This window comes from Hylaeus volcanicus, chromosome 4 (assembly GCF_026283585.1).
Source record: "Hylaeus volcanicus isolate JK05 chromosome 4, UHH_iyHylVolc1.0_haploid, whole genome shotgun sequence".
In the NCBI taxonomy this organism is placed as follows: Eukaryota; Metazoa; Arthropoda; class Insecta; order Hymenoptera; family Colletidae; genus Hylaeus; species Hylaeus volcanicus.
In genome coordinates, this window is record NC_071979.1 from 20,294,623 (window position 1) to 20,322,575 (window position 27,953).

Consider the following 27,953-nt stretch of genomic DNA (forward strand, 5'->3'; position numbering starts at 1 on the left):
ACGGTCGACTGTCTCCCCAGCCGTAATATATGCTCCACCTTGATTGTTACACTTGACATAAGTACTCACAAGCACGTGGCGTTGTACGGAGGTTCACGGGAGCGTGGCGACTCCGCTGCCCATTACCATTTACGAGCAAAAGCATTTCCCGGACGCGTTCTTACGTTGCCCGGTGTTCCACCTTCTTCCGAGACGGAGGAACAGTTAGGCGACCGAAAGAGAGGACGACGCGATAATGGACTGCGACTAATGGATCCGCGGAGTGAAAACGGACAGAATCCGTGGATCCTTGGCCTCATGGAACGTGAAAACGACAGTGAGGAGGCGACGTGAGTTGCTTGTAGAGAGGGCTTGATCGATAAGGGGGGTTTTCGAATCTGAACATTCTAAACATGTTCAAACTTGTCACGAAGTTGGGAAAGTCAACGCTTCACGAAGTTATCTCCTTTGTTTCAGGAACTGAGAAACATTTGTAACATGCTTTTGTATTGGGGTTGAATAGCGTTAAGGCCATCCCAAGTTTCAGCAACTTTGCAGTTTCCTGGTTCGATAACCTAGTTAGTGGAAATCTAGTTCTATTATTTAATTCAAATCAGATCGTTGTGATTTTATTTACCTCGGATCTACGCCAAATTACACGCCTTGCGATCTAGGTCAGGAATGCGAGTAAAACAATTCAAGGTAAGAGTAAAAGTGATAAATGAGAATTATCGATTCGCTTGAAAATTCTCTACGAGAATTTCAAGGTTCATCGTTTAACGTACAAATTAATTAGATCATATACTCTGTCCCGCAGCATGGCACAAAAGGAAAGGAGGCTAGTGTAATGGAGATGGGAACGAGTGATGAGGGAAAGTCAAAGTACATATGGTTGCGCGCTGACTCGAACGACTTCCTTGAATTTCAGCTTTATTCGGAAACGTTTCATTAACTACCGAAGACTACAACTAATATCTAGAGAAACACGTCTCTCTATATTACTTAAAAATGTAATACCGAATAGACATGCGTTACTAATTTCTACAAACAGTAATACTTTACATATCGTTAACCTACAATACACCTTTGGACAGTGGACGATCACTGACGAATCCATCTAAACGCTAATGTCTTGGTTGCTATAGTGGCATCTTCAAGGCATGCCATTTAAATGCAAATGGTGCTACGCTGAAATCCAATGGGTGCCTGAGAGTGTAATCTCCATAGATATTTTTTATTTCGCCGACCAAAATGAATTTATTAAGTTTAGTATGAATTATAGAAAATGCCGGAAGCAATGTCTACGAAAAGTGTGATAAAATCCTACACAGCTACAGTTCACGAGAGTTATCGCATTGATCAATCACAGTTCGAGAATACATCAAGAGTCATTAAAATCTCAGCTGCCCTTGACCCAAACGAAATTCTTTCCGCTTCGTTTATTCTTCATCTCTTCGGCATTATCGTAAACGTCGACCACCTCTCTGATCACGTGCTGACTGTATGGGTTCAGGTCGGTAATTCGGTAGCCTCCGTAGGGTCGATGTTGGTAATTCTGATGATCGTGATAAGGGAATCCTCCTCCTGGTGCCTCCTGAAGGTACGCGGGGAACCCGTTGAATCCGGCTCCTGGATAGGGCGCTGCAGCACTGGAGAACAACGAGTTCCATCCTAGCAGACCACTCACGAAGAGGGCTATCTTGGTCAGCAGCAGTGCTTTCTTCGTGATTATCAGCAGGAACCCAAAGAGAAGTGGAATCAGGGAGGCCAGGTTGAACTTGAATCCTAGAAGGAAGGGTAGCAGCAGGTGTCTCATCATTTGCCTTCCTGAAAAGAAAATGTTACGTCATTGAGTTTAGGTTTCGAAAGCAATGCTTTTCTTTAAGTAACCATCGAGTCACTATACAATGCTATCAATGGCTTGCAATAATGATACAAATTGCCAACTGAGAAGTAGATCTATCCTACACGAGGCTCGCGACTAAGGCCAGATGTCTCATCATATGTCTTCCTGAGAAGAAACGATGAAAAGAAGTCATTTGCAGATGATCCAGTTCATTCCACTCATTTCCAATTCAAATTGCTTAGCTCGGAGTATGAAGATATTAACTTCCTCGAAATAAAAATAGGGTCAATACAATACAATACTGATACAAATTGCTAACAGAGAACTAGATCAAACCTCATCTACATGACAAGTCTTTAGAGAGCATAGCTTCAATAGCATAGCTTCGTAGCTATTCAGGCATTCTAAAGCCCCGCCAGCTAGTCTCGGATGCTCATATTGCTCATCGCGAATGGCCTTGACCGTGCTGCCTGCTGGAGGTGGTTCCATAAAGCAACTGGCGCCTCAGTGAAGATGCGAACCCTGGCGAACGATGGGTTCGTTTCCAAGCTGATGCCACGGACTCAGTTCCCCTCTCGACCGCTAGCCTCGATTTCACGAGTGGAGCGGCTTTGGAGTACTCCTCTTCCCAAGGCCAGGCGATTTTAACGCCAACCAATGATCCGCCGAAGAGATTCTTAACCACTGAACCGCGAAGACATTGTGCTCTGAATATTTAGCTAATGATTTAATAAAGACAGGGACCACGGAGATAAGAAATATTCAGAATGGGGTAGAAACTACAAAACGCTGAGAATCACTGCTACTAAGTCACAAAAGGTTGAAAACCTCTGATGCAAGATGATCTCCCGCTTGGCCCAGAATAATTCTTAAACGATTTAATACAGTTTCTTTTAGACTTAAAAATTCTAGAGTAGGAATGACAAAGGGGTTGACTATCAAATTGGAGTCTTTAATTAACGAAGAGCAAAGATGTCGTTTAGGACAATCGGTGAGATGAAGTATCCAGTTGAAGAGGAATCTCGGTCCGTCTAGTTTTTCGTTCATTCACTCTAGAATTGTTGCTACCCTCGCATCCATTATAAAGGATTTAGGTGTTTTTCTTCTAAACTGCACAGTGAGCTCAAAAGAATTCAGAATAAATTAAATAATGAACTCGTGAAGAATAGAGGTTGATTGATCTACTAGATACATTCAACCCCAACTACCAGAATACACGAACAACTCCTGTCCACGTCTCCGCTAACAAATTAAGGTTCACTTAGCAGAGCACTCCTTCATAACAGCCCTGACACTCACCTGTTCCAGTCTGCCTATCGCCAAAGGTCGTTGCCCTTTCATTCAACACGAACTCCAGCACCCCGTTTCCATTCAGCATGGGTCCAGCACGCAACTGGAGTCCCGGATACAAACTATCAAGACTCCACTTGAGGCTTCTGCGTTCCATCAACCTGGTAGCTGCGGTGACGATATTCCCAAAGTCCTTGGGGTCGTAGTCCCAGTCCAGGAGCTCCCTACCGTATCCGTCGGCTCTCTCGAGGTGAACGTCTCCAAAGTCCAGATCGTCCTTGTGATTTAGGGACTGAAGGGTACTTAAGGCGCCGCGATTCACGCACTCCAGAGTGCCGAACTCTTTTCTGGACAGACAAGAGCTAAAGGCTTCGTTGAAGGTGGCTGGGTCCTCGTTGGTGAGGATCGGCTCCTCCGTCGGCTCCATTATCACCGTGACGCCTGTGGATATGAGAACCAGAAGGCACAGGCTGCCAAGCCCTCGCTTCATGGCGATCGCGCAGGGCGTCGACCTCGTAGGATGAAAACAATCTTCAGGAAGACCGTCAAGAAAGTCGATGGGGTCTCGTGTGAACTGCGCGATGAAAGTTCAGGGAAATGCGCGATTACAATGATCGCACGGCTCTGGGAAAAGATAATAGACTGAATGATTCAGGCTTGGGTGCGAGTAGAACGGTCGTAATCAGCGTGGAAGATCAATTTCTCTTGGATGGGGTAGAGGGAGGCTATCTGTTTTCAATTTTGGAGGACTGGAATAAAGTATTTTGATTGATATGATGAAGTGAGGTTGCTGAGGACGACAGAAGATAAAAGTGGCTGTTTTGATTAAACTGAGATACTTTAAACTACCCCCATGAACTGAAATATTATTTCTTGATTTCCTAATATTTAACTAGAATTAACACCAAGTGCCCTGGTAGTTAACGCTTTTGAGTCCATTCTTAAATTAAGATACCCTAAACCACTACTATTCCCCAACAACCTAAATATCTTGGAACCACTACCCTCAACCACCACCACATTTTCCATTTCCCTTGCACTCCCAGGTCACCAACCTCGTCCAACTGCACCCCAAATCCTCACCTAACAACCCTTCGTCATTCTCGCACTCCGCGACACCCACGATTGAAATCATCCACTCCAGCACTAAATCTACACTCAACAAATATCCCTCGCGAGAACTATAAAGGAAAAGAAGTAGCAGAGGTCGGGATCCGAAACAATACTGTTGATCCAGCACCGTGGATCAGCCCGCTATATAGGCGTTCGCACACGAGGGAACAATCGGTTTCACTCGACGGATTCTACAACCAGCGAAAGTCCACCTCGCCTGTATTTCGTGCGATCTGCATGGGCCCCTTCGATACACCGGATGCACCCGGCATGAGCGATTCGCCGTCAAAACGTCCGGGCCACGTCTCTGTAACGAAGAGAAATTTCTAGCGTGAACGGGTCTCGACGAAAAAAAAAAAGAAGAAAGATAATGAAGACGAACGAGGAAGAGTCGGGTTGCTTGCCTACGCAGAGACGTCTCCGGCGACGGTCAACAGACTCGTGGACGTTAGCCAACTTGGACAAACATTGGCTAGCGTTAACGTGATTATGATCAATTAACAGGTTCCAGGAGTCACGCACAATGGCTGAGGTACGCGCTGATTACTTTGCTCGGTCAGGGTCACTTTCCTATTCATCAGTTTGTCTACGTGTTACACTCCGCCATTTTTGAGTGCTTGCTTCGTCGTGCGGAAGGGAAGAATAATTTCTTGTTGTTTATTTCGAGACAGTCAGCGTGGAAATCGTAGGGTATAGGTTCTTGGATATAGAGTCGATGCCTTAAATAATATATTCGTAGCCTCTATGTCTATTGAAGAAGGTTTACTAAATTAAATAATAGTTTTGATATTACCAAATGAATTTTTTTTTAAAGTATGTATATTAATAAGCTTGTACATGTAATTATTTATATATACATCGACATATTTATACATCGACATATTTTTACAAGCATACACTACCATTTAATTTAAACAAATTTCTTCAATAGACATAGAGAGTACGAATATTTATGAGACTGACTGTAACTGTTTCAATGTTGATGTTTTTTAATATAGAAATTTGTGAGTGTTCCTCAGGAGTGGATAATTGTATGGTAGAAATTGTAGGTTAAATTAGTTCGTGGTTTCTTCAGGAAATTCATGAGTATTATTCGTTTTTCATATGGGGCACATAAGTGGATACTAAAATAATAATTGGATCGTTCGAAAAGTTATGGGGCTTTGTTAGCGTAATTATCTATTAAGGGGATTTAAGAGATGTTCTTTTAATGGGGACAGGTGGGTCCACAAAAAATTCGTTTCGACCTGATTTCCGCGGAACAGCGCCTAATTTAACAGGGCCCTCAATTACGGAGTTCCTATTTCCGGAAGCAATCATAACTGTACCTTTCTTCACATGGTGATGGTTCGTATTTGAGTCGGAATAAGACTTTCTCTATGAGTATAATCTAGGAAAAATATTATTAAGTTACTCGTGTATTATTATATTTTTTTATACTTTATTATGTAATACTATGAACGATAGGGATCACAGAAACAAGAAATATTCAGAAAGGGGTAGAAACTACAAAACGTTGAGAATAACTGCTACAGAGTCACGAAAGGTTGTAAACCTCTTATCCAAAATGATCTCTCGCTTATCCCGAAATAATTCTTTCAAATTTATTCTGCGTCATTTGAATTTTGATCAGATCTTGCTCCTACTAGCCAAGCTTTGATATCCCCGAATTCAAAGCTGATCTATGCTACGCGCGAGGAATAGTAATCTCTTCCTTCCTAGGCCTGGCATACAACCTGTTAAAAACGTAAAGCTCCTTCTCGTAACTGGTCAAGTCCGTAGCAATCGATATTCTCTGCTTAGGGCCCCAAAGAATCGTGCCGATCGCACAGCCTTATCTAAAGTACACTAGTGAGAGGATGACATGGCGGGTCGTTACGTATAAAATTAGGATTTATTTATAAATAATGCGATAAGTTACATGGCAACCCCATTTGGGGGGGCGTTATATAAATAATCATTGGATAAATCTGGTGGACCTGTGCAGGTACTGACTACGAGTCCCAGCGCGTCCAACCCGGGATCTCTGGACGTAGGCGTCCACGCCTGAGGGAATGCCGCACTGAGTGGTCGAGGGTGCGCGACTTCCACCATTCACTGTTAAGAGTCTGTTAAATAGAGTCTGTGTTCAACGTCTCAATGTGCTGTCTCGATCACCGCGGCAATCGCAATCGATCGCGTCGAATCGTCCACAGTACACAGTACTAGTCCAAGATGAAACGTGTCCGTCCAATAGTCGGTTAAGTCACAGTTCGTCGTGTCACTTGGGTCACGTAAAGCTCAACAAGTTGGGTCCTCGTCCGAATACACGGGATAGGCATACAGTAGCAGAGTTAGGTTAAATAGACTACAGTAGAGCTGAACAGCGATCACTTCGCCATCCTTCCATAGTTTCCTTTCTGCCGACCTGGATTGGGTGACACCTAGCTAGGCTATCTCAGAGTTGGGCAGCGACTACTCACGCACCAATCACTCACAATTATCGGATTAGCTCGATCGTGAGGCGTCGATCCCAATTGCTGACGTTGCCTTCTGCGTGACATCCTCCTACCTCGTGGATCTCGTCCAACTTATCGAGCTGCACGATTGGCAAGTCCTAGGTCCAAGTCGCGGGAAGTCCAGTCGATGGTCTAGAGGGCAAGACATGACCGCGCACTCGACGCGCGCAGGTCCTCGAGGGATCGAGCCGAGCGGCCCTCAGGGTGATCGCCAGCGGCTCTGATCACTTTGGCGACTGAAGGTAGAGAATTGGTGATGTTTCGGTGAAACGTCCGATTATTCGGACGGCTTGTACGCGTTGTACGCGAGGTCAGAGCCGGCAGACCTCGCCCAGCCGTGGTGATCGTGGTGTTCTTCATGGCCGTAAGAGTGGACAGGGTGGGCGACGACCTCGTAGCTCTGGTGCTTGTTGGCGAAGAGCTTCTGCAGGGCGATGATGGCGCTGATCACCAGCGCGATCTTGCCGATTACGAGAGCCTTCAGGGCTAGGAGGGCCAAGGCGCCGAGAGCGATGGGGATGAGGGCGGCGGCTTTCAGCTTCAGCAGCAGGAGGATCGGAAGCAGGGATTTCACTATCTTCTTCTTTTTGCCACGGGCTGAAAGGGGACAATGACATCGTTACGTTGCTTCGATCACCTTGCTATTTTTAGATGGACGGGGAAAGTTTGTTCTCTAAAGTTGGACTATGATATACTGGTAATCGCTTATTTATAGGTGAAGGACTTTCGGAGACTTCAAGGTCACTCAGACGTAGGACAAAGCAGCGAAACGGTAGCTCTTACGTCGCAAACAATGCCCTAAATGGTATCTACATCGACGCAACACTGCGATGTAATAGAATGAAAGTGATAAGTGCCCAGGCTTCAACAGTTAGATGATTGCAGTGTTGTAAACAGACACCATTCGGAGCACTTTTAGTTACGTAAGAGTCGTTGTTTCAGTGAAAACTCTTTAATCTTTAATGGCCTTCTACCTTGCACCATTAATGCAAATTACGTTGGGCTTGGGATCTCTGAAAATCCTTCACTTGAGGAAGAATTACAACCGGGGAACGATTACGACTAATTAGTGGCGTGTTACGACTACGTCGTCGAGTTCGCTGCCCTCGTAAGTAGGAACGAGCGTCACACGTCTTGGATATTTATAGGCTTTTTATATCCTGATTCATCCGTATGGATCATGGACTCGTAAGGAAGAATCGTCCTGGACCCACGCGTGACTCAGGGGAAAGTGAATGTGTCGATACTGTTAATATAATCTTAATATGATTAACGCGTTGATTGCTAGACTGATTCACACGGAAAGGTCTGCAGGACTAAAATTTTGTCTTGAGACAATTGAACCTAACATTTGTCATATTACTTATTTTTGTATTCTCAAAGTTTACGTATTCTCTCCCGGATTTGTTTGAATTAATATTTCGCTCTTAAAATGAATTGTTGAAGTTTCTTGTTAATAATGGTACCTTCTTCGAACGATCGCGAGACTTCTTCGGGGAGACTCAACTCCACGGTATGGGTAGAAAGGAACTTGGCGGTCCTGTCGAGGAGGGCATCGTTGATGGCAGCCTCCTTGGCCTCGACCTCGGTTGGCAGGCTACTTTCGATGTCGTTTAACGACCTGGCGTTGTCAGCTCGACTGAAAAGTCAAATCCACGCGTGAATCACAACATTTGCAATTAGATCAGTCGACTGCGCTAAGTTCATGCACTATCGTGACATAACGAGTCGGAACTCGAGGGGTCCAGACCACTGCTCGAGTTTTATATAGTTCTGGTACCCCTAGGCTAGGAGGATTGATCGATAGGATGAGTATTCGTGATGCAACTGGTAAATGATGAGATGAAGCCCTAGAGGATATAAATAAGAGTACCTCAGGGCTGTGGAGATTGACTCTGGAAGGTGTTCAGGTAAGAGATTGTCTTCTCATCAACACGAGGCAATCTTTCCAGCACAATGAGTTCGCGAACTCTCGCGATACCTTATGGATGGGAAGATGAAATCCCAAAGGACCCCGGCTACTGCTTACATTGTACGTGACTCTGATACCCCTGAGATCTTATCTCCTTTATCGAGGAATTCTGATCACTAAATCCCAACTGAAAAGGCAATTCCTCTAACTCTAAAAAATCTTTAACCTAAAGTCTCATCTTTCCTCGCGATCAACTGCGATACACCGAATGTGTGCTTACAGCAACTGAACCTTTTCCAAATGAATCTGCTCACTGAATTCGAATCCCATCCAAAGTCAATCTTTGTCACCCAACCCCAACACCCCTCGCAGTAGCCACGTCTCTCAAAGGGCAATTTCACTAGTAAATCCTTATGGAATCACTGTCCCCTTACCTGCTCTTAGCCTCGTCAGTCTGCACGATCTTGAACCCGTCGACGACGTCGATGTCCGCCGACCGTGCCGCCCTGTCCACGAAGCGGAGGGCCTTCAGTTTCAAGCACACCGCGAGACTCTCCTCGCTGGAGCACGACGCGTAGACGTCCAGTGCCTCCTCGAGGATCGAGGGCTGGACGGACGGATCCTGGGACGCGGGGGCGGCGAGAACGGACCCGGCGAGGAGCGCAGCTAATACCACGTACTTGAACATCTTCGTTTCTGTTACACCAACGAAAAGTGTGGGGGGGGGGGGGGGGGCCAACGGTATGGTGATGTACTCTCTCGACTTTCTCGCGGACTCCCTTCGAACGGAATCGGCCTTGCGCACCGTGAACTCGAACAACTGCGGCGATCGTATCGACACTGACCGAAAGAATCACGATTGCTGCCTTTTATCCTCGTCGCGAAAGGAGCCCGCGTACGTTTTTGAAATTTTGATGGCCCCCACCGACCCGTGGGCCCCCCTCTGCCCCCTCCCAGCCGCTGGGTTACAACCCGTGGAGAGCTATTGGCTCTCCTCCACCTGGCCGAGTCGTCACCGTGTTTCTCTGTCGCGCGCTCGTCTCTCCCGTTGACGCGCCTTCGCACGCTCGCGTCGCTGGTCCTCCGTTTCTCTCCTCTCCTTTGGGGCCCGAGAGCGGGCCCGTGGTCCCGAACGAGCCCTCTCCGTGCGCGCGGCCACGCTCACGACTGGACATCGTCTCGGAACGACCGCTAGGGGGGAGGGAGAGTGGGAAATCGGTAGAAGATGCGCTCCCGTCGCCACGGTGGTCTGGAGAGCGGTATTTCGTGGCCAAAATACAATTTTTCAAATTGAATATTTAAACATATTTTTTTTTTTTAACGGAAAGAAAACCCTTGAAAACTTCGAAATCCAAATATATTCGGCCGTCTTCGGGATCCACGGAGACCCGTCGTCACGGATCGAAGCCTTCGTGGATCGCTGGAACACGGATTCCTGATTCACACGTTTCCGATAAGAGTGGGCCTCGCGTGGATCTCAGCTAGAGGAGATTAGACCGGCGTTTCCTCGGCGCTCTTAGTCGTCGAACAGTCTTCGAGTCTTTATACGAGTACAGAAATGATACTAATTGGCGAAAATGTGTGATTAGACGTTTGCATATTTGTGCCGAGTTGGGTAATTTATGAATGAAAAGGTGAGAACTCGGGAGACCTAACTCGCTAATCTAAGTTAATGATGAAGTAACCATTACACGAGGGATTCATTATAAATACGTACATAAATAGACTTCACACATGTACATATTTATAATAAAGAATTAATTTGGAAACATCAAACCTATCAATTAATTTAGACAAATGTCTTCGATAGACATAAAAGGTACGAGTACTTATAGGATTGACCGTAGTGTCAATATTTTATTGTGCTACTTTTCTTTCCATGCCCCTCTTTTCCTCTTTTCCCCAAATACACGACAGTAACAAACACAAAACTAAATACACTGAATAACAGCCCTGCAAATATCCCAAGCGTATAGCATAATTTCCACGTCCAAAATGGTTACGCAAAACCTTTCAAGCCCCCTCCCCGTCTTCCAAATTTGCATTGAAAGGCACCCGATCGATCTCGCGTTTCATCTGGAAACTTCGTCGGGAAATCAGCGCGGAATTCCGCGGAAAGGAAAGGATGTCTGGTTTCGCTTTCAACAAGCCGTATAATGCCTCGCATTATGTAGAAGAGACTTCAATCTCACGCCTCCGCAACTTTCCTTGTCGCGCGGCCGCCATCAAACAGGATTTCGCGCTTTTCGCGGCACACATACTCGAAATTCCTGTCGTTCGTTTGAATACACCTCCACCGCGGGCCATCTAGACGAATCCAGTCGCACGATCTTTCGAAACGGTTCGAGGACTTTTCACAGTAACTGTAACCCCATGTTCGAGACCTTCGCGCCATTCTCGATCAGGGTCCCACCTCATTTACATTTCTTCAGCCTCCCATTCATGCGAATCGAATTCCAGCGCGGGTCGAGGTCGTCTTCCTTGACTCTTCTTTGAAATTGAGACACGTGCTTTTTCGGTGTACCTTTATATAGGTATTTCTTGTATTAATGTTGCGATTTGATTCGTGATAAGAAGGAAAATGTGCAGAAACGATGACGAGGAGGATTTAATTATTAATTCGAATCATGTGAGGATTCAATGTAGTACTCGAGGTAAATACATATCCACTTATGCATCGCTTTGTCTGTAATTACATATTTAATACATTTCACTAAGCTTTCATCCACCATTGATTCATTAAAAATTGGAGATCGTTAACTCAATCGTGCAATAACCACATTCCTGGACCTAGGGATGCTAAATAAAGAAAATTTGTTGGAATTTGGACATCAGCGGAGGTCTATCGTAACTCAGGAAGTTGGAGCCAAATTGAGACGTAAAGGGGAACGACAACGAAAGATCGTGGAATTCAAGGTAACTTCGTGTTACCATCTTCGACCGCGGAGAAAGTCGCGCGACCATTCCTTCCCCACGACGATCGGAAACGACTCTGCGGCGGTAGTCCTGCCCTCTCATCTGTTTCTTTTTTCTTTCTCCGTATTTTTCTAGGCGAAGACTTCTTCGGGGTCACGCCGAGGCGCGGCTCGGTCCGCCGCGAAGAGGTCTGGCGCGGACCCAACTCGTCCGCAGTGACATTCCATGAAAAACCGTTAAACCACGACGAGCTCAGGCATACATTAATCCCGACAAATTGGTAATATTTGTCATCTTCAGATCCTAGGTAATCCTCGAAAAATCAGTGAGCCCTGTACAGTTTTATTTACGTAGCGTGCGTATAAATTTTTGCAACACCGATAATTATATTCTTAAACACTTTTCAAGAGGAAAAATAACGATTAAACAATCTCGTGACATAATGCGACACGTTTGTAATATAGTAGAAAATTTGTCAAAAAAACATAAGCTATAGTTGAATAAAGAGAGTATTGTAAAAAATTGAATTATTCATCGGTGACTTTAACGCTCGAGTAGGATACGAGCTTGTCGCGCGTTGAAATCATCGAACCAGCGTCTATATTAATCACGTATAATTTCCTCGGTCAACTTTGTTCCAATTACTTTTATTGCACACTTACTGGATCGCATTACGTGCAATAGGATTAATATTCTCGTAATTGTATACACTTGAAGCACAGCCAGGTAGTTTAATGGCTTAATTGGACGAATCTTCATGGCTGACTGCTCCCCAACAAGCTGAACAAGAGTTACAATGTATCTACCGTGCAAGAACACTTCGCAGACCAAAAGAAAATCACCGCAAACGAGTTCTATAAAATCACCTACGCGATAAAACGAAAGTGTCTGCAAGCTCCTGGCGGACGCGAAACGAAAAAAAAAAAGACGCGAAGAGAATCGCAGACGTTACATCCCACTGAGGACTTTCACTTTATCTCCATTGGTGGCAACCGACGAATGTCAATTTTGATTCCTGGCACTTTAGGATAGAATTTTATTCGACCGATTCCTTGTTCTCTTCTTACACTACGCTTTCTTGATATTAATTTTTTGAAAAATACAAATCCTCTCGTGGCTCTCTTGAAACCTGTTGCAACCACTTTTCTAAATCATTGTGGATAATTTTTCAAGTACTGCAAAAAGTAAAATCTTGAATTGGAAAGATTATATTTAGTCTTGCAAAGACTACAAGTATTTCATACGTAATAAAAGAAGAATGTAGGTCTTGTTCATTTATATTTTCATTTTGAGTGACTTTAGGTAGAAATGTGTTAAAAGTGGGTTTATTGAATTTTTCTATTTAATCGAAAACAAATTGCTTTCTGCTGCTGTCAACGAGGTAGATTCCTGGTAGATCGACGAACCGATCGTCGAACCGTGTCACGAGCACGTGTGCAACACGTGACACTGCGACGGGATCACGAGGAGCTATTCTGGTGGACCAAAACGCTAATCCCGCAGCGAGGAAGGTACGAGCTGCTGGTAATGGAACACTTTCCTCTCGACGACGCCGGCGAGAGTGAACTCGTCAGAGGATCGAGGTCAGGTCAAGGCCCCCACGAAGCAGAACCCTGGTGGAGCCCCTCAGTCTTCTCTCTTGTTCCCTCCGTCCCGTTTCTTCTCGTTCGATGATTTCTCGCGCGATTCATCGACGAGTCTGTTCGAACATTTTCTCGATACCTAGATGAAAATTTGGTACCCATAATACAAATTAAAATAGAAATTATATTGCATGGTATACACGAATCTCTTTAATTTTATTTTTTAATATTCATTCATCAAAGGAAATTCTGTAATGCTAATTTACGATCGTTTCGCTCGATCTCTTGCTTATTAGTCATCGAATTCCATTCACAGCTATATCTGGCCACCGCTGAAACGTTCCTCGAACCTGTACATGGCTGACGAAATTTTCACTCGACGAAATTCATTCCTGCTCGTTGATCCCCGTCGTGGAATTTCGTGTAACTTTGGGAAAGGAACTGGTCGGAAGTAGGTCTTCCGAGATTTACCTGCGAACAGGTGCAAAGATTCGCGGTAGTCGGTGATTGGTCATTTAGGATCATAAACGAACGTTATTTTAAATTGGTCTAAATATAGCCTAACCTACTTCAAATCATAAATGGAAGTTTTCTACTATCTAATTTAATTAATATAATATTATCGTATAAATTGTTTTATTTATTTAATGTAACAATATCATACATTCCTTAGCGTTTTGTGAAATTTATTCAAAATTACTATTTTGTATTAAAAAGTACTGTAAAAGTTCGCGTACATTAAAGTACGTAGACTTAAGGAGATTAATAAACGAACACGCTGCGCCTCAACAAAGAGAGAGACAGACCACGCAACTTTCCATATACGTCCACGGCATGAATGAATGATACTCCGTTCATTTTTTTCTTTCCACATCGTTTTATTCTTCAACGTTTCCCTCTTATTCACGCGAGTAGCCCGTGGCGTGTGCAATTAATCCTCGAGTTCACGCAACCATGACTGAAGCAACAATCCATGCCATTAACAAAAAAGGAGTCCAGTAAAATAGAAGAACACGAGGAAAAGATACACTACACCTCTCAAAACTCTGGAGCATACTTTACTTAAAATTAAAATGAATTTAATTCAATTTATCACCAGCTAGGTTTGTCATTAAGCATTGCTAGGGTACCAAAATGGCTGCAACTTGGGAACAAGACCAAATAGGATCTGCTCTCATAGTTTTCGTGTGCTTAACGGACAACTGAAGTGAGATCCACGTATTAGACTACACTCCGAATATATTAGGAGGAGCAAAAAGTGATAAAAATGTTATGAATATTAATTTATTAAAGAAATCTTAAATACTAATCAACAAAATAATTTCCATAATTTTCTAACACTTCTTCCCAGCGTAAAGACAGTTGTTCGATTCCCTTTTTAAAAAAGTCCTTCGATTTTTCATTAAAAAGCTTTTCCACGTTGAAGACATTTTGATTACATTTCGGTCCCCGTAATATTTCCACGTGCACGTAATGGAGACGTTTAATAATAATAATGACACTGGCTCGGCGCGTGTCAATTTCCCACAGAACTACGAAAAGAAAGCGGGGTACGTCGACGGGAGCGTATTTTCATCGGGGCGATAATTACCACTAAGCTTGTCCCACATGCGACCGCCTCTGACCCGCTTTCAATCAATTTCGAATAACAGAATTTGGTAGTCTCCACGCAGTATGAACGAATATCGATATATGCACGATAGATTAGACTTTGACTAGAAATGCCATGAACGTGACCAACACGTGGTGTTACTAAAATATTTAATGAACGAAACGTTCGAAGTCTTACTGCCAGGGACCAGGACGCCATTTTCTCCAAACCTACACAACTTGAGCAACTAAGATTCTTAATATTATATGGACACAAACTTGAACCCCTAATATTCGAAACATCTAACCAAAAATACCCGACGTTTCATTCTGCGATAACAAAAATACGCGCTGAAGTAGCTAGTTGCTAACTTCTCTCTCACAAAATCGCCCAAAAAAGCATTCCAAGTGACCCCGACGAAGAATCACGTCCAACCAAATTTTTGTTCCCACCAACCCGAGGCGGCGTTCCTTCCGCTGAGAAAGAGTGTCGCGTAGGAAGCACGCGCGGCGCGAGGTCCCAGCGAAAAGAAAAAGGAGGTGAAGGATTCGAGGATTCGAGGGGGAGACGACTTTCGGAAGCCTAGAAGGGCCCGAGAACGACGGGCATCTTCGGAACGGGACCACCTGACCCGAGGATCGATGAACCTCCCAGCGAGACGGCGGTAGGGAGATCGATCGACGAAGGGGGGGGGGGCCGTGGGGAACGCGAAAAAGGAAGACGCTTTTTCTCCGGGACGGTAGAGAGTGTTAGGCGCACCTTGGAAACGCTCGGCGCGGATGCTGGCCCGGACGAGGCTCTGCTCGGCCTGGTTTACTTACTGGTACGTCGCCAGACGTGTGTGCCCTCGTAAGAGGCGCACACGCGCGCACCGCGGGCCCACCGGGTCCCCGCAGTGCGTAAGGTGCTCGCGCGTTTCCAGTATGTAGGTAACTCTGCCTCTTTTCGTCTCCTCTGGCCATGTCGCTGCGCAGAACACGGAAGCGCGCTCTCTTGGCCTGCATCCGCCGCGATCAACCCACCAGACGAACTATATCGACTTTTCCAATTGCGCGCTGGGAGCGTTACTTTCGATGGAGGGATCGTGGTTGATCCCTGCCACTCTAATCGATTACGGTACTCCGGTGGGCTTCGGTCGTTTTCTTAGTTTGGAGAAGTATATGTGATACGACGGATACGAAAGACGATATTAACGACCTGAGGCTACCAGTAAATCCTTTGACTTCTATATCTGAGGATTGGAAAATGGTTGACTCGAGTCTTACACGTGGATGTTACGTCCTCTATGAGGGGACATCGTAAGTCTAGCAAATTTCGTTAGTGGTTATGTAGAATACAGTTATGCTAGGGTAAATTTTTAAAAAATCCTAGTTTCCTTGATGTTTTCTTATTGAAATTGCACGAGAAAGCAAACCAAAATATGGTGTACGACTTTGTATATGTGTACAGAAATTTAGTGAAAAATATATGAGAAGGCGATACGTGGAACGGGTACGAATTAAAGGGTCTTTTAAAAGAGGCTTCAGTAGTGGACACTTTCAATTATGTTTAATTACAAGCATGTGCACTTGATTTAAAAAATACCAATTGAACGGATTCAATATATATATATATATCATAGAATGTATTGAATATATTAAAAAACAAAATTCTGAAGTCTCTTTTAAAAGATGTAAGAATCTAAGAATTCATAATCAAATCTAACAATACCAAAAAGAACACGTTTCCAAAGCGATTATGGACTATTTAATACAATGCGATCCCGTTCGCACATTTTGCAACGAGTTGACGCAGAGTGCAAAGGGTTAAACTTGCCCCCAATGGTGCCCGCTGATGGAGTCTCGTCAATACCTCAATCACTCTGGTAAATATACAAATTGCCAACAGTTTGAGAGCTTTCCACGTAGATACCAAGCGATAAAGTTTCTTATATGGTACTCACGTTTCTCTCCTGTACCTGTATGGTACTCACGAAGACTACCATCTGAGAATTCGGGAGCGGTGGAAGAACAAAGCGTAAGTCGCTGATACGAACATCGATCTTAATATATTTTCATATCTATAAATATACATGGCTGACGCGTCAGCAATAAATACTGAGGATGATCGAATGAGCGATTGGAGGTTTAGGATGGAGGCGATCTAGAAATCGAAAATGGGAGAAAGGGAGTAGAGCGTGGCGAAGTTCGAAGTCACGAAGTGGAGAGGACGCGAACGATCGAGGAGGAAAGTACCGGCTGGGGAAAGCGAAGTGAGATTGAAAAGAGGACTGCTCGACGCCCCGGAGCCATTGTTTCCCTAGGTGGACGACGGCTTGTAGGCGGAGTAGGCGAGGTCGTGGCTCGATCTCGCCCATCCGCTGGACCCGTGCCCGCCGCTTGCCACTTGGACGACCTCGTGCCCGTGGTCACCGCCACCGGACACCAGCTTCTTCAGCCCGATGATGGACGCCAGCACCAGCGCCAGCTTGCTGACGATCAGAGCTTTGCCCGCCAGCAGGGCCAGTGCTCCCAGGGCCAAGGGCACCAGGGTTCCACCGATCAACAGTGGAATCGCCAGGAGGCCCATGTTCTTCTTCTTCTTGCGACCTACGACGGCGGGAAGACTGTTACGGGAGCGCACTTAATTCGATTAGATCAGCGACGCGTGAATATTGGAGTAATTATTGTATAGGATGCTCTAGTTGGGACGAGTAATTGTTTCCCCCAGACATGACGATGCGATGTTTCACGCGTAACTCGAGTGACCTTAAAGGGCTGTGTTGCGAGGAAGATGGGCTTTGAGATATTGAGCTCGCGAGGATGTTCGTGTTCACGGTTTGCACTTATGTATTGGTATCGAGGTGTGAATTTAGAGTTTGTACTAATGTGGTTCTATAATTTGAGCTGACGAGGCTCATGTTCATGGTTTAAATATTCGTACCCTCTATGTCTATTAAAGAAATTTGTTTTAATAAAAAGGTAGATTTGACGTCTCCGAGTGATTTTTTCATTATAAATATGTATATGAATAAGCTTATATGTGTATATATTTATACAAACATATACCAATTAATTTAAACAAATTTTCTTCAATAGACGTAAGGAGTACAAATACTTATGGGACTGACTGTATGTGTTGGTGTTGAAATGTGAATTTAGAGTTTACACTAATGTGGTTCTATAATTTGATACTATTATTGCAGGGTCATGTATAGTCATAGATACTGACATGAAATTCCGAACCATCTTCTAGACCATCGATATAATGTCAAAAGTAACGAAATGCAATGACTTTGAGAGCTCAAATGACTACCATCGAAAAGCATTTTCCATATTCACTTAATCCTAAAAGAAACCTTCCACAAAGCGTGCTTCGCTTCATTACAACCGAAGGCAGTAATTAGCTGATCCACTTCAACCAGGTCAGCCCGTATACAAACAAAGAGTGGGCCATACGGTCTACTGAACCGGGAAATCGAAACTGGAACTTCTTTTCGGATCACTGCATCGACCCAGACCTTTCCCTTCTCTAGCTTTCCTATACCCTAGCTTCCTCTGCGATAAACCCCAGGTTCTCACCTTCCTCCACGAGACTGCGTTGGAGTTCCTCGACATTGGGAAGTTTCAGTTTCAGCGTGTGGCTCTGGAAGAACTTCACGATCTTGTCGTAGATCATGTTGTTCAACGCGTCCTCCTTGTCATCCAACGCTCTGGGCAGGCTAGCCTCGATCTCCTGGAGGGATTTGACAGGATCCTCTTCGGCAATTGCGGGGTCGTCGCGAATGAAGGTGACCCCGTCTGCTACGTTCAACTGAATGCTCCTGTACATCCTGTCTACCGCGGAGAGGAGCCTCATTTTCAGGCACGGACTGAGCTCCTGGTCAGCGCACTCTTTGTAGATTTGGTACACCTGCCTCAGGTCCGCGAAGACGTTGCTGCTGCTCGACCTTGCGCTCTGCTCGTCGATGGAGTTGATGGTAGGGCTGGTGTCCGCCGACCTTGCCGAGGCTGACGCCAGCAGGAAGGCCAGGTACACGTAACGGTGCCCGAAGTGTCTCATCTTCTATAGGTTGGAGGGCCTGGAAATGGAAAAATGACGCGTTAAACAAGGTATCGTTGTCACGTCGCCGTGAAATCGTACTACCCAGCTGGATTCTAGTCTATGGCGCCCATAAGCCAGTTTCTAGGTCACCATAATTACGAGAGGAATGCCTGCTTCATAACCCAGATTGTACGATATCTATGAGGAATTCTTTAGGCGAAGACAGCTATTGAAAGACTATCTACCATTTGACCCAGATTCCATTCGTACGGTGATCTATTCTGCACTGTCCCTACGTCACTCTCTAGGTCACCTCGCCGAAAGAGTGTCTGACATGTACCGCATATTCGATTCAGGCCTGACTCTGGTATTTTCCATGTCGCACTGAACACTGATTAATCGTACCTACTGGTTAACCTAGTGTAAGCCACGCTATTTCTAACTCCCGTTCTAAGATACCTGCGGGACTACCACCAGATGCATATCGAATTCAGATAGTGACCTATTCTGTATCCTCTCAAAATGAACTTTAGTTTTACCAGTCTCGCTAAAGTAATATCTATACATAACCCAGATCTATCCTACGCAATTCCTAAACTCCTCTCTAGCTGATGAACATCTATCTATCACAAGATCCATATTTACTTCACATACGACTCCGACCTACCTCAACGATTCAGATCTAGCCCTAACCTGTCCTATATCGTTTCCAAGTTACCAGCCTCACTGAAGGAATATCTATATGTATTATATCCATATATAACCCAGATCTATCCCACGCGATTTCTAAGTCCCTCTCTAGCTGATGAACATCTATCTACCACCAGATCCATATTCAGTTCAAATACGACTTTGACCTACCTCAACAATTCATATTTATCGCTAATTTGTCTCATATCGTTTCCAAGTCACTCTCTGCTTTATAAACTACCTTCCGAGTCTCTCTCGAAGCGGCACCTGCCCACGGCGTAGCATCTAATCCAGATACAACCGCGACCTATCCCAATCCCCGTATCACTACCCTAGGTCACGATACCTACCGGCACGAGCGTCTGCCACGCGATTCGACGCGAATCAGTACAACGTAGACTCCTCTGTCCTTGTCTCTCCCGATCGGCGTTGCAACCGATGATCCGCTGACGTCTAACCACCACAACTCGTTGTTAGCCCACGCCGCGAGATGCGTGCGTACAGAGAGCACTGTAACTGGACTGTCCGCAACGGAAGCCCTGCCCTAGCTCTATATATCTGGTCAGGTGTACCTCCGTAGCTGGCGATGTTCATCCCCACCCATGGCCGCGTACGTACAGAACCATTGTGGGAGCATTTTCATTGCCAAGGATCCCCGAGAGCGGATCGCGTCTCGCCAACCACCCGGGGGACGGAGAGCAGAGGCAGAGTAGACGAGCCAGCAGCCAGGACGCTCCCTGTCCCGCCTCCTCCCAGCATCCCACCAGCGTCCAGACGCGCCGATTCAGGCGAATCGTTTCGCTACTCCCGCGTTCTCGCCCTGGTACCTCGATCTCGTTCGACCACGACCGGTTTAACCAGATCACAATGAACGTCTCCGCCTAGTCGCGGTGCAGCCACGTGCTCGCTGTTCTCCCTAGATGCGCGCGCGAGTCCTTTTGTTGCTATTTCACCCGCGTTATCGGCGAATCTCGATAATCCTGAAATCGAAAGGATGCGTCGCGCTGAGTCGCGTCCTCCTCGAGCTGCGCGATCGACCCTGAGACGGGGGAAACGGAAGTCCGGGGAATAAGGGCAGGCCTTGGACGAGCGAAAATGGCAAGGTAACGACACCCGAACGATCTTGACGTGTTGTGTGAGCGGATGCCCCGGAAAATATCTGACATCGGAGGCCTTGCGTTTAGGACTTAGCAGACGATCCTAGCTAAGAGTAAGAACGTTGAAAATGCAAATAGATCCAGACTGCTTGACGATCCCACACCTGATGCATCGCTTCAGTCCGCGGGACACCTGATGTCAAGATAGCTGCCTGTATCGTGCCATTATGCCTACATAGTCACTCATACCGGAGGACGGATTCGCATTCAGGCATGACGGCGTGCAAATCACACTAGGATGAAGAAATCCCGATACACAGTCCCGGAGTCGGAATAAAGCTGATGTCGGTTAATCAGATTGCGTCTTATAATTAGATTCGATTTGACGATTCCAACTGAGAACACGTCCGAAGCGGAACAAGAACGCGATAGCTGGTTAATCAGAGTCAGATGAAATGATCTCCAGATACGTCGCCTAATCCGACGGTTCAAGAAACATTTGACGTCGTAAACAGACTGTATCTCGCAGTTACACCTGAACAGACGATCGAGCTGAAAGCAGATTAATGGAGAATGAAAATAGAAACACGGTGTCTCGCTAATCCGACTATACCGTTAGACACTATCAACCGGCCCGGTTAGCCGCGTTCTTTCTCGCTGTCCTGCAGTACCTGGCATCCTTGCCATTTTCGTCCTGTTCGATATCGCGCTGGTGTAGGTAACTGGGTCGCGCCAAGTGAAAACACGTTACAGGTAGATACGCGTAGGTCTGGCTAATAGGGGTGGGGGGTATCGTTCATTTAATGCTCGGGTTCGCGAACGCAGTCAAGCATCGGAAACCACCGAGGCAAGACAGAAATTTTCGGGGGGGAGCTGGCCCTGTTCCGGCCCGATTTCTTGGCCCTCTTTCGCGATAGCCTCCGCTGGCCACCGCTATCGTCTGAATAGTGGTGAATCAGCGATTCGCCAAATTCTGTCCGATCTAACGAGGTTAGCTCGGTACGGTTGGAACTCTGGAGCCAGAGCCTGATGTGTGATATTTGGGCCAGGTGCTTTTAAACGGGTCCAAAGAAAGTATTTTTTAATTGTACCTTTAGTAAACCTTTATTTAAATTATAGTTAAATTAAATCTTCGGTGGACCTTTCGTACGAATCTGAGTAGAAATATTTTCTATTGGGTCAAATTGATCTTTATTGGGCCCTTTATTAATCATTTCAGTAAAATAGACCCAACTTACTATGAACCTCGATAATCGATAGTATCCTCAATTGGTCAATGTAAAGAATGTTTGAAATACAATCAATGTTTCCAAGTAGGCCTCATAACCGATATAACACGAAAATGATCGTAAAATTCAGCCCGTAATTCCCGTTGAAATATGTCGAATATCTTTCTATAAATAGATCTTTTAATCGAAATACCTTGCTTAGATGAGAATCATGGCACATTCGAGGTGTCGCGGTACCGATATCTCGGGCCACGTAAGTGCCCGTGAAAATGATCTGGCCGACGCGGCGAAAGCGACAAGATCTGGCGCGAACGAACGAGCCTCCTGTCCGAGTCTTCCATTTCCGGTTCGACGATCCTGGACGCCCGGTCATTTTCTGCATCGCGATCGCCGTTGATGGGGCCCCGCGTCACGCGTCGCTTCGCCGCTGATAGAACACGTCGTTGTTCCTCTCATCGAGCAACGTTATTTCTGGTATGCAGGTTACCAGTAATCTATGCGTAATGAGGGTGCCGCGCGGAACAGAATGAGTCCCGACTTTTACGAGCCATTAAGTGACCACTGGATGAAGCTGGGTCAGTAGTGGCATCGAGGAGGGACGTTAGGCTTTACGACGCCGCTCGGTCGACCGTGAATGGCCTCCAGCGGGCACGGGCGAAATTACCATCCTCGTAAAAACTTCGAATTATGAATAAAAAAATGCACGTGGTTTTATAACTGTACGGTCAAGTAAAAATTAATACTGGAGTTCCAGAATGAGGTTAGATTTGAAAACGGCACTCCAGATGCTCCCTAATTACTCTTACTGTATCAAATTCCTTTATAAAATTAAGACGTTAAATAAATAAACGAATGGAACACCTTACGGTAATAACAATGACTCGACTAATCGAGTGAAATTTCACCCATCCGCAGCAGCGAAAGACGTCGAGTAAACGATCTTATAATGTCTTCAGAGATACTTCCTCGGTGGATCGAGTTTTCGAAAAAGACAGCCACGAACTTGCGCGGTTATCCGTGTACTTTCTAGCGTGATCACGCTCGTCGTGTCTTATCTGGTTCGGGTATCAATGGATGCACCGCATCCTACGCTACTTTCACTGCGTTTTCATAAACAGCAGCCGATGCGGATTGGAATTACACGAGGCGGTGGGTGTCCGCCATTTTTTTTTGGAGGGGGGAGCCTTGATCTACTGGATTTCACTTCGCTTTGCTTTTTTTTCTTTGGGACAAGACGCCAGCGCGCCGTTCGCCATCACTTTATTACAAAGAACAACGGAGGCAGTAACAATAGCACACGCGGGATGTCGTGTAATGAAAATAAATACTAGGTTAGGCGCAACGAATAAATAACAAGGCTCGCGTAACGCTATACATGGGAACGAGTATCTCGCGGAGGTACTGGTCCGTTGCCTGGGGAAAGGGGATAACAGAATGATAGCAGGATGATAGAACGAGAGGGGAAAGGATCTTGGAGTGTCTTAAAGCTAGGAACAATAAATATACATAGCGAATAGAGGGCAGGAGATGATAGGAAGAAACAGAGAAAAAGAGAGAGAGAGAGAGAGGAAGAAGTGGAAACGAAAGGGAAGAGTGGAAAGTGAGGTTGAGATATTTCTAGTGGAAGCTTCATGATTGCGGCTGTGGTTGATGGGCGCGATAGGCCAATTCGTGTGAGTCCTGGGGCAGACTCCTGGCCCATCCGTGACCACTGCCACCGGAGTAACCGCCGCCGCCGCCATAGTCTGCGCCACCGCCTCCGTAGCCGCCACCTCCGTGACCCTCGTCGTGACTGACTACGTGACTGCTGCTGTGATGAGGATGAGAGACAACCTCGTAGGTCACGTGCTTCCCGCTGGAGCTGAGGAGCTTCTTCAGGCCTATGATCGCAGAGATCACTAAGGCTATCTTGCCCACGAGGAGGGCCTTGCCGGCGATGGCGGCGATGGCACCGAGGGCCAGGGGCAACAGGGCTGCAGCCTTCAGCGCCAGGGCCATCATCAGCGGGCCAAGGATCTTCTGGGCCTTCTCTGGAAGATTTCAATCGCAGGAGTTAGTAGCATAGAGGGTATTGAGATCTTTCGTTTTAGTTGACTTCGTTTTTGGGGAGACTTTTCTAGGTGCTACAGGAGAAAGAATTTTTGTCAAGGTTCTGAATAGCTGATTAATCGAACAAAAATAAATGGATGATGGAAACTTGAAGGAAAGGAACGAAAGACTTTTAGACTTCGTTAATGGATAGAATAGTTAATACTTTTATGTATTAGGACAGCATATTCAACCCTGGGACTCAAGGGAGAAGAAGAACTTCATTCTAGATTCATTAAAGGGATTGATTCTAGATTTATTAATTCTAGACTTTATTAAAGGGTAGGAAAGATAATACGTTTATATACTAGGATAGTATACAACCCTGGAACTCAAGAAAGAAGAACTTAGGCTTCATTCTAGATTCATTAAAGGGATATGCAGTCAATCTCATAAATATACCGTCTACGTCTATTGAAGAAGTTTCACTAAATTGAATAATAGTTCTGATAATACCAAATGAATTTTTCATTATAAATATGTATACGAATGTACTCATATAAAAGGATAGACATCTACATGTATATATTTATATATACATCGATATATTTACACAAATACACACTTCGACACATCAAATCTACCGTTTAATTTAAACAAATTTCTTCAATGGATATAAAAGGTAGGCATATTTATGGGACTGACTGTATTCTAGATTCATTCATTCCAGATCCTTTAAACGGTGGAAAGGATACTTTCATATGCTAGAAGGGTATCTTCAACCCTGATACCAATGTCCACCAATGTTCACAGATCGAAAGTTCTAGAAACATCCAGCGACCAATTTCCTACTTCCTCGATTTCTATCAGAGCTGGGGTCTAAACGAAATAAGAAAATACAGGTGGACGCGTAACTTTCCTGTCACTCGCGTGTCATCATTCCCATCAGCTTCTCGGACCAAAGTCCAGATGGCTCACGGTCTAATTTACCGCTCAGCCGCGCAGAGGTTCACCGTACCGTGGCCACAGTTTCCCACCGATTACGATCTTTGGTCTCAAAGCGGCATTTCCCCGCGGAACAATGTCCGAATGCGGGACGTTTCCCACGAAAGCGGCTAGCAGCGCGCTCGCCAGAAACGCGACTCGACCTTTCTCAGGACACAGCTCGGAGGAGCAAGGAAATCTCGAAGTGGAATAGGCGAAGGTCAAGGCGATGTACCCCGTGCCGGCGAAGAAAGTATGTCAAAAATCTCGCGCGGCGAGATCTCGAGAGATCCGTCCGTCCCTCCCCCCCTCACGTGATCGAGCGTAACCCTCTCCTCCTGGCCCGAGGTGTTTCAAGGGGAAGCGGAACCAGTTCCTCAGTGGGTCAACGTCTCCGTGGCCAGCTTCCCCGTCGACGGTGACGTTCAATGGAGCCGAGACGCGTCGAAGGAACCCGTGCAACGCGGTATGACATCGACAAAACGAATCCCGGTTATCCGCCACCTAGGTTAATTACTGGGGTTGAGAACCGACTCGTTGATCAATGGGTTTATTATTATCGAAACGGTGCGATCCGGTATCTCGTCGTCGATGTTTTCTAAAGATAATGAAGGTACAGATCGTGCGAACAATTTTTAGTATTAATTTGCTGGTATTACGGGGGTCGTTTGACGTTAATTAAGCGTGAAATATGTCAAATTTAATGGTCGTGAGCAGTTTATGTAAGAATCTGAAGTAGTTTGTTTTTAATCTGTATATTATGATTGGATACTTTATTATATTTTTATTTTTTTTTTGTATTACGAGTTCACTTGTGTATTTAAATGTATAATAAAATAAAGGCTGCTCGTGAAAATTGTAAATATATGTTTCTTTTTACATAAATTGTATTCCATTTCATTGAATCATATGTAAATGAATCTGTTTAATATCAGACTTAACATTCTGAAGAGACATTTCCTTGTAAATCGAGAGTGTTAATTGCAACGAACGCTTCGGAGCCTGTCTCCCTACTTTTATTGGGACCACGAGTTTCAATGGCGACCTGCTGTCTTTGCCACGTAATTAACTACGGGTAGGGAAGAACTCGTTGGCGCGAAGTAATTAAGTTTCTCAGGATTGAAGTACATAGCAGAAATTGGTATCAAAGTGATTGTTTGCTAAGAGTACACCTGGGAAGTCGAACTAATTAATCTCACTGTATGTAAATCACTCAACTACCGCTTATTAGCTTAAATTACTTTGCCCTTGCAAGTTTGAATTTATTGTTCAATTTTTGTTAGTAGTAGTTACAGCTTCAGGATTTATTCGATGCTCTGGATTTATTTAATGTTTTAAGTTTAAACTAGAGGGTGAATCAGCCACAGAGCAATTCATGAAAACTAATACTATTAGTTGAGCTCATAAATGAAACTCATCTAGCAAATATTTCCTCGTACTTGACACTGTTACACCTTCAAACAATCTATTAAACTAAACATGTTTTGATAAAGTATTCAACGATTGAAAATACTTCACAAACAATAGCGTCACTTTTAGACAGAATCTATTACATAACCATTACTGATGTGTTCGACTATGAGATAGAAGCATGAAACACTGCAATATTGCTCTGTATACCATAAATATTACTAATTACATAAAATGGAAGTTCTAAAGAATTCCAGGTATCCCTGGCTTTCTGAGAAACTCCAAGTTAATAGTACCAATGAGAATTCTCCCCTATATTCCTGTATGCTTCCCAACATTCATGAATACCTGGTGCATTCTAGATTAGCAACAGTTTATACTCACTCTTCTTGCCACGGCTTTCGACAGCATTATCAGTGAAGTCCTCGAAGCTGCGTCCAGCGGATTCGATGGCCCCAAGGATGTCCGTGCCCTTCAGATCAACCTTAACAGTGTGAGTCCTGAGGAACCTCCCCAATCGGTCGAACAGCAGCGTCTCCAGGTCGCTGGACTCGATGGATCTGTGAAAACACCGAAGGACATTAGCATAATCATAAAGGACGCACCTGCTTAAACAATACAAAATACTCTACCAATCGTTCGAACAACGGGACTCGCACCACTTCGTCCTAGATCTGTCAGAGAACTAATCAACGAGACTTTTCTAGCACATCTGATGCAGAATCCGCTAGAACAGCCTTGCCGACGTGTCCCTCTGACGGATGTAGAACGAAACGCCCTGTCCGCTGCTCGAATAACCGAAGAACTTCGCGTTAAAACTTGACGTCAACTCAAGCGGACTGATAAAGTTTCTTCGAATAATAAAGCCGAAGTCTGATCTCAGTCCGCGAGGTCTTCGAGACAACCAAAACCGACCTAGGAGCTCCTTCCTCGGCGTTGGAAGTCTTGACGACTGTGATCCCGTCCGTGAGCGTGATATCCTCCTTATCGGCCAGCATCTTGTCCACGTAGGAGAATACTTTGTACTTCATGCAGTGCGCCGACTCCTTCTTCAAACAATCGTTGTATATGGTCGCCATCAGGTCGTTGTCGCTTCCAGGCTTGTCGTTGGCGGGCAACGCCAGCGCCAGCACCGGAAGTAGCCACAGCACGGTCACCGAGTATTTGCTCATGTTTACTAGGCGTGAATCGCCCCACGGTTCAGCGGTGAACGTTGCGAGATCGGTGACTCGTTCGTTATCCAAGGTTTCGTCGTCGATGTGCCCTGCGCGTCTCGTCTGTTGCGGCTCGGTGAACGTGGACGCCAAGGATGCGTCGATCGAACCTCGTGTGTTACATCCAAAAGAGGTTGCATTGCTTTTATACCGAAGTATCGCACGAGGGGAGACCTCGTGAGCCTCACGGGCCACCGAGAGTTCGCGTTCGCTTGGTGCGCGCGCGCTCTTTCTCTTCGGGGGCTCTCCCCTCTACGTCCCTCAGATTGGTATCCACGCTACTCCACCGTGTCCCCCACCGGCTCCCCTGTTTCTCGCGGAACGTCGCGGTGCACGCTAGGCTCTCCTCTCCCTTTCGGGGCATCCCTCTCCCCGCGAGTGATTTCGGCAGGGCAGAAAAGAATCGCGGTCTACGCCAGGGGAGCTGGAGCAGAGGGAAATAGGAGAGGGACCCACTTGCATTTTCTTCACTTGGTTCTCTTCGTCGGCTGCCAGTGGCGACCGCCTCGTTTCCTTCTTCTTGCCGCCTGCAGCAGACCTACTTCGGGCA

At 45.5% G+C, this 27,953-nt stretch overlaps 4 protein-coding genes across 4 annotated transcripts; all 4 read right to left on the minus strand.

The window, feature by feature from the left end:
• Positions 1-909: 909 nt before the first annotated feature.
• LOC128874914 (uncharacterized) lies at positions 910-4,887 on the minus strand. The gene is made up of 3 exons (XM_054120077.1): positions 4,199-4,887; positions 3,125-3,739; positions 910-1,806 (listed from the first exon to the last, which is right to left on the minus strand). Exons 2-3 carry the CDS (start codon positions 3,603-3,605, stop codon positions 1,379-1,381), a joined length of 909 nt encoding a protein of 302 aa, XP_053976052.1. The 5' UTR covers positions 3,606-3,739; positions 4,199-4,887; the 3' UTR covers positions 910-1,378.
• A 2,116-nt stretch (positions 4,888-7,003) lies between these two features.
• LOC128874939 (uncharacterized) lies at positions 7,004-10,510 on the minus strand. Its single transcript, XM_054120129.1, has 3 exons — positions 9,073-10,510; positions 8,193-8,365; positions 7,004-7,323 (listed from the first exon to the last, which is right to left on the minus strand). The coding sequence occupies exons 1-3, from the start codon at positions 9,324-9,326 to the stop codon at positions 7,004-7,006; spliced, it is 747 nt and encodes a 248-aa protein (XP_053976104.1). The 5' UTR covers positions 9,327-10,510.
• Positions 10,511-16,940: 6,430 nt separating this feature from the next.
• On the minus strand, positions 16,941-19,918 carry LOC128875237 (uncharacterized). Its single transcript, XM_054120625.1, has 3 exons — positions 19,792-19,918; positions 18,289-18,788; positions 16,941-17,316 (listed from the first exon to the last, which is right to left on the minus strand). The coding sequence occupies exons 2-3, from the start codon at positions 18,767-18,769 to the stop codon at positions 17,027-17,029; spliced, it is 771 nt and encodes a 256-aa protein (XP_053976600.1). The 5' UTR covers positions 18,770-18,788; positions 19,792-19,918; the 3' UTR covers positions 16,941-17,026.
• A 2,976-nt stretch (positions 19,919-22,894) lies between these two features.
• Positions 22,895-27,457, minus strand: LOC128874872 (uncharacterized). The gene is made up of 3 exons (XM_054119994.1): positions 27,105-27,457; positions 26,574-26,749; positions 22,895-23,797 (listed from the first exon to the last, which is right to left on the minus strand). Exons 1-3 carry the CDS (start codon positions 27,359-27,361, stop codon positions 23,397-23,399), a joined length of 834 nt encoding a protein of 277 aa, XP_053975969.1. The 5' UTR covers positions 27,362-27,457; the 3' UTR covers positions 22,895-23,396.
• Positions 27,458-27,953: the final 496 nt, after the last annotated feature.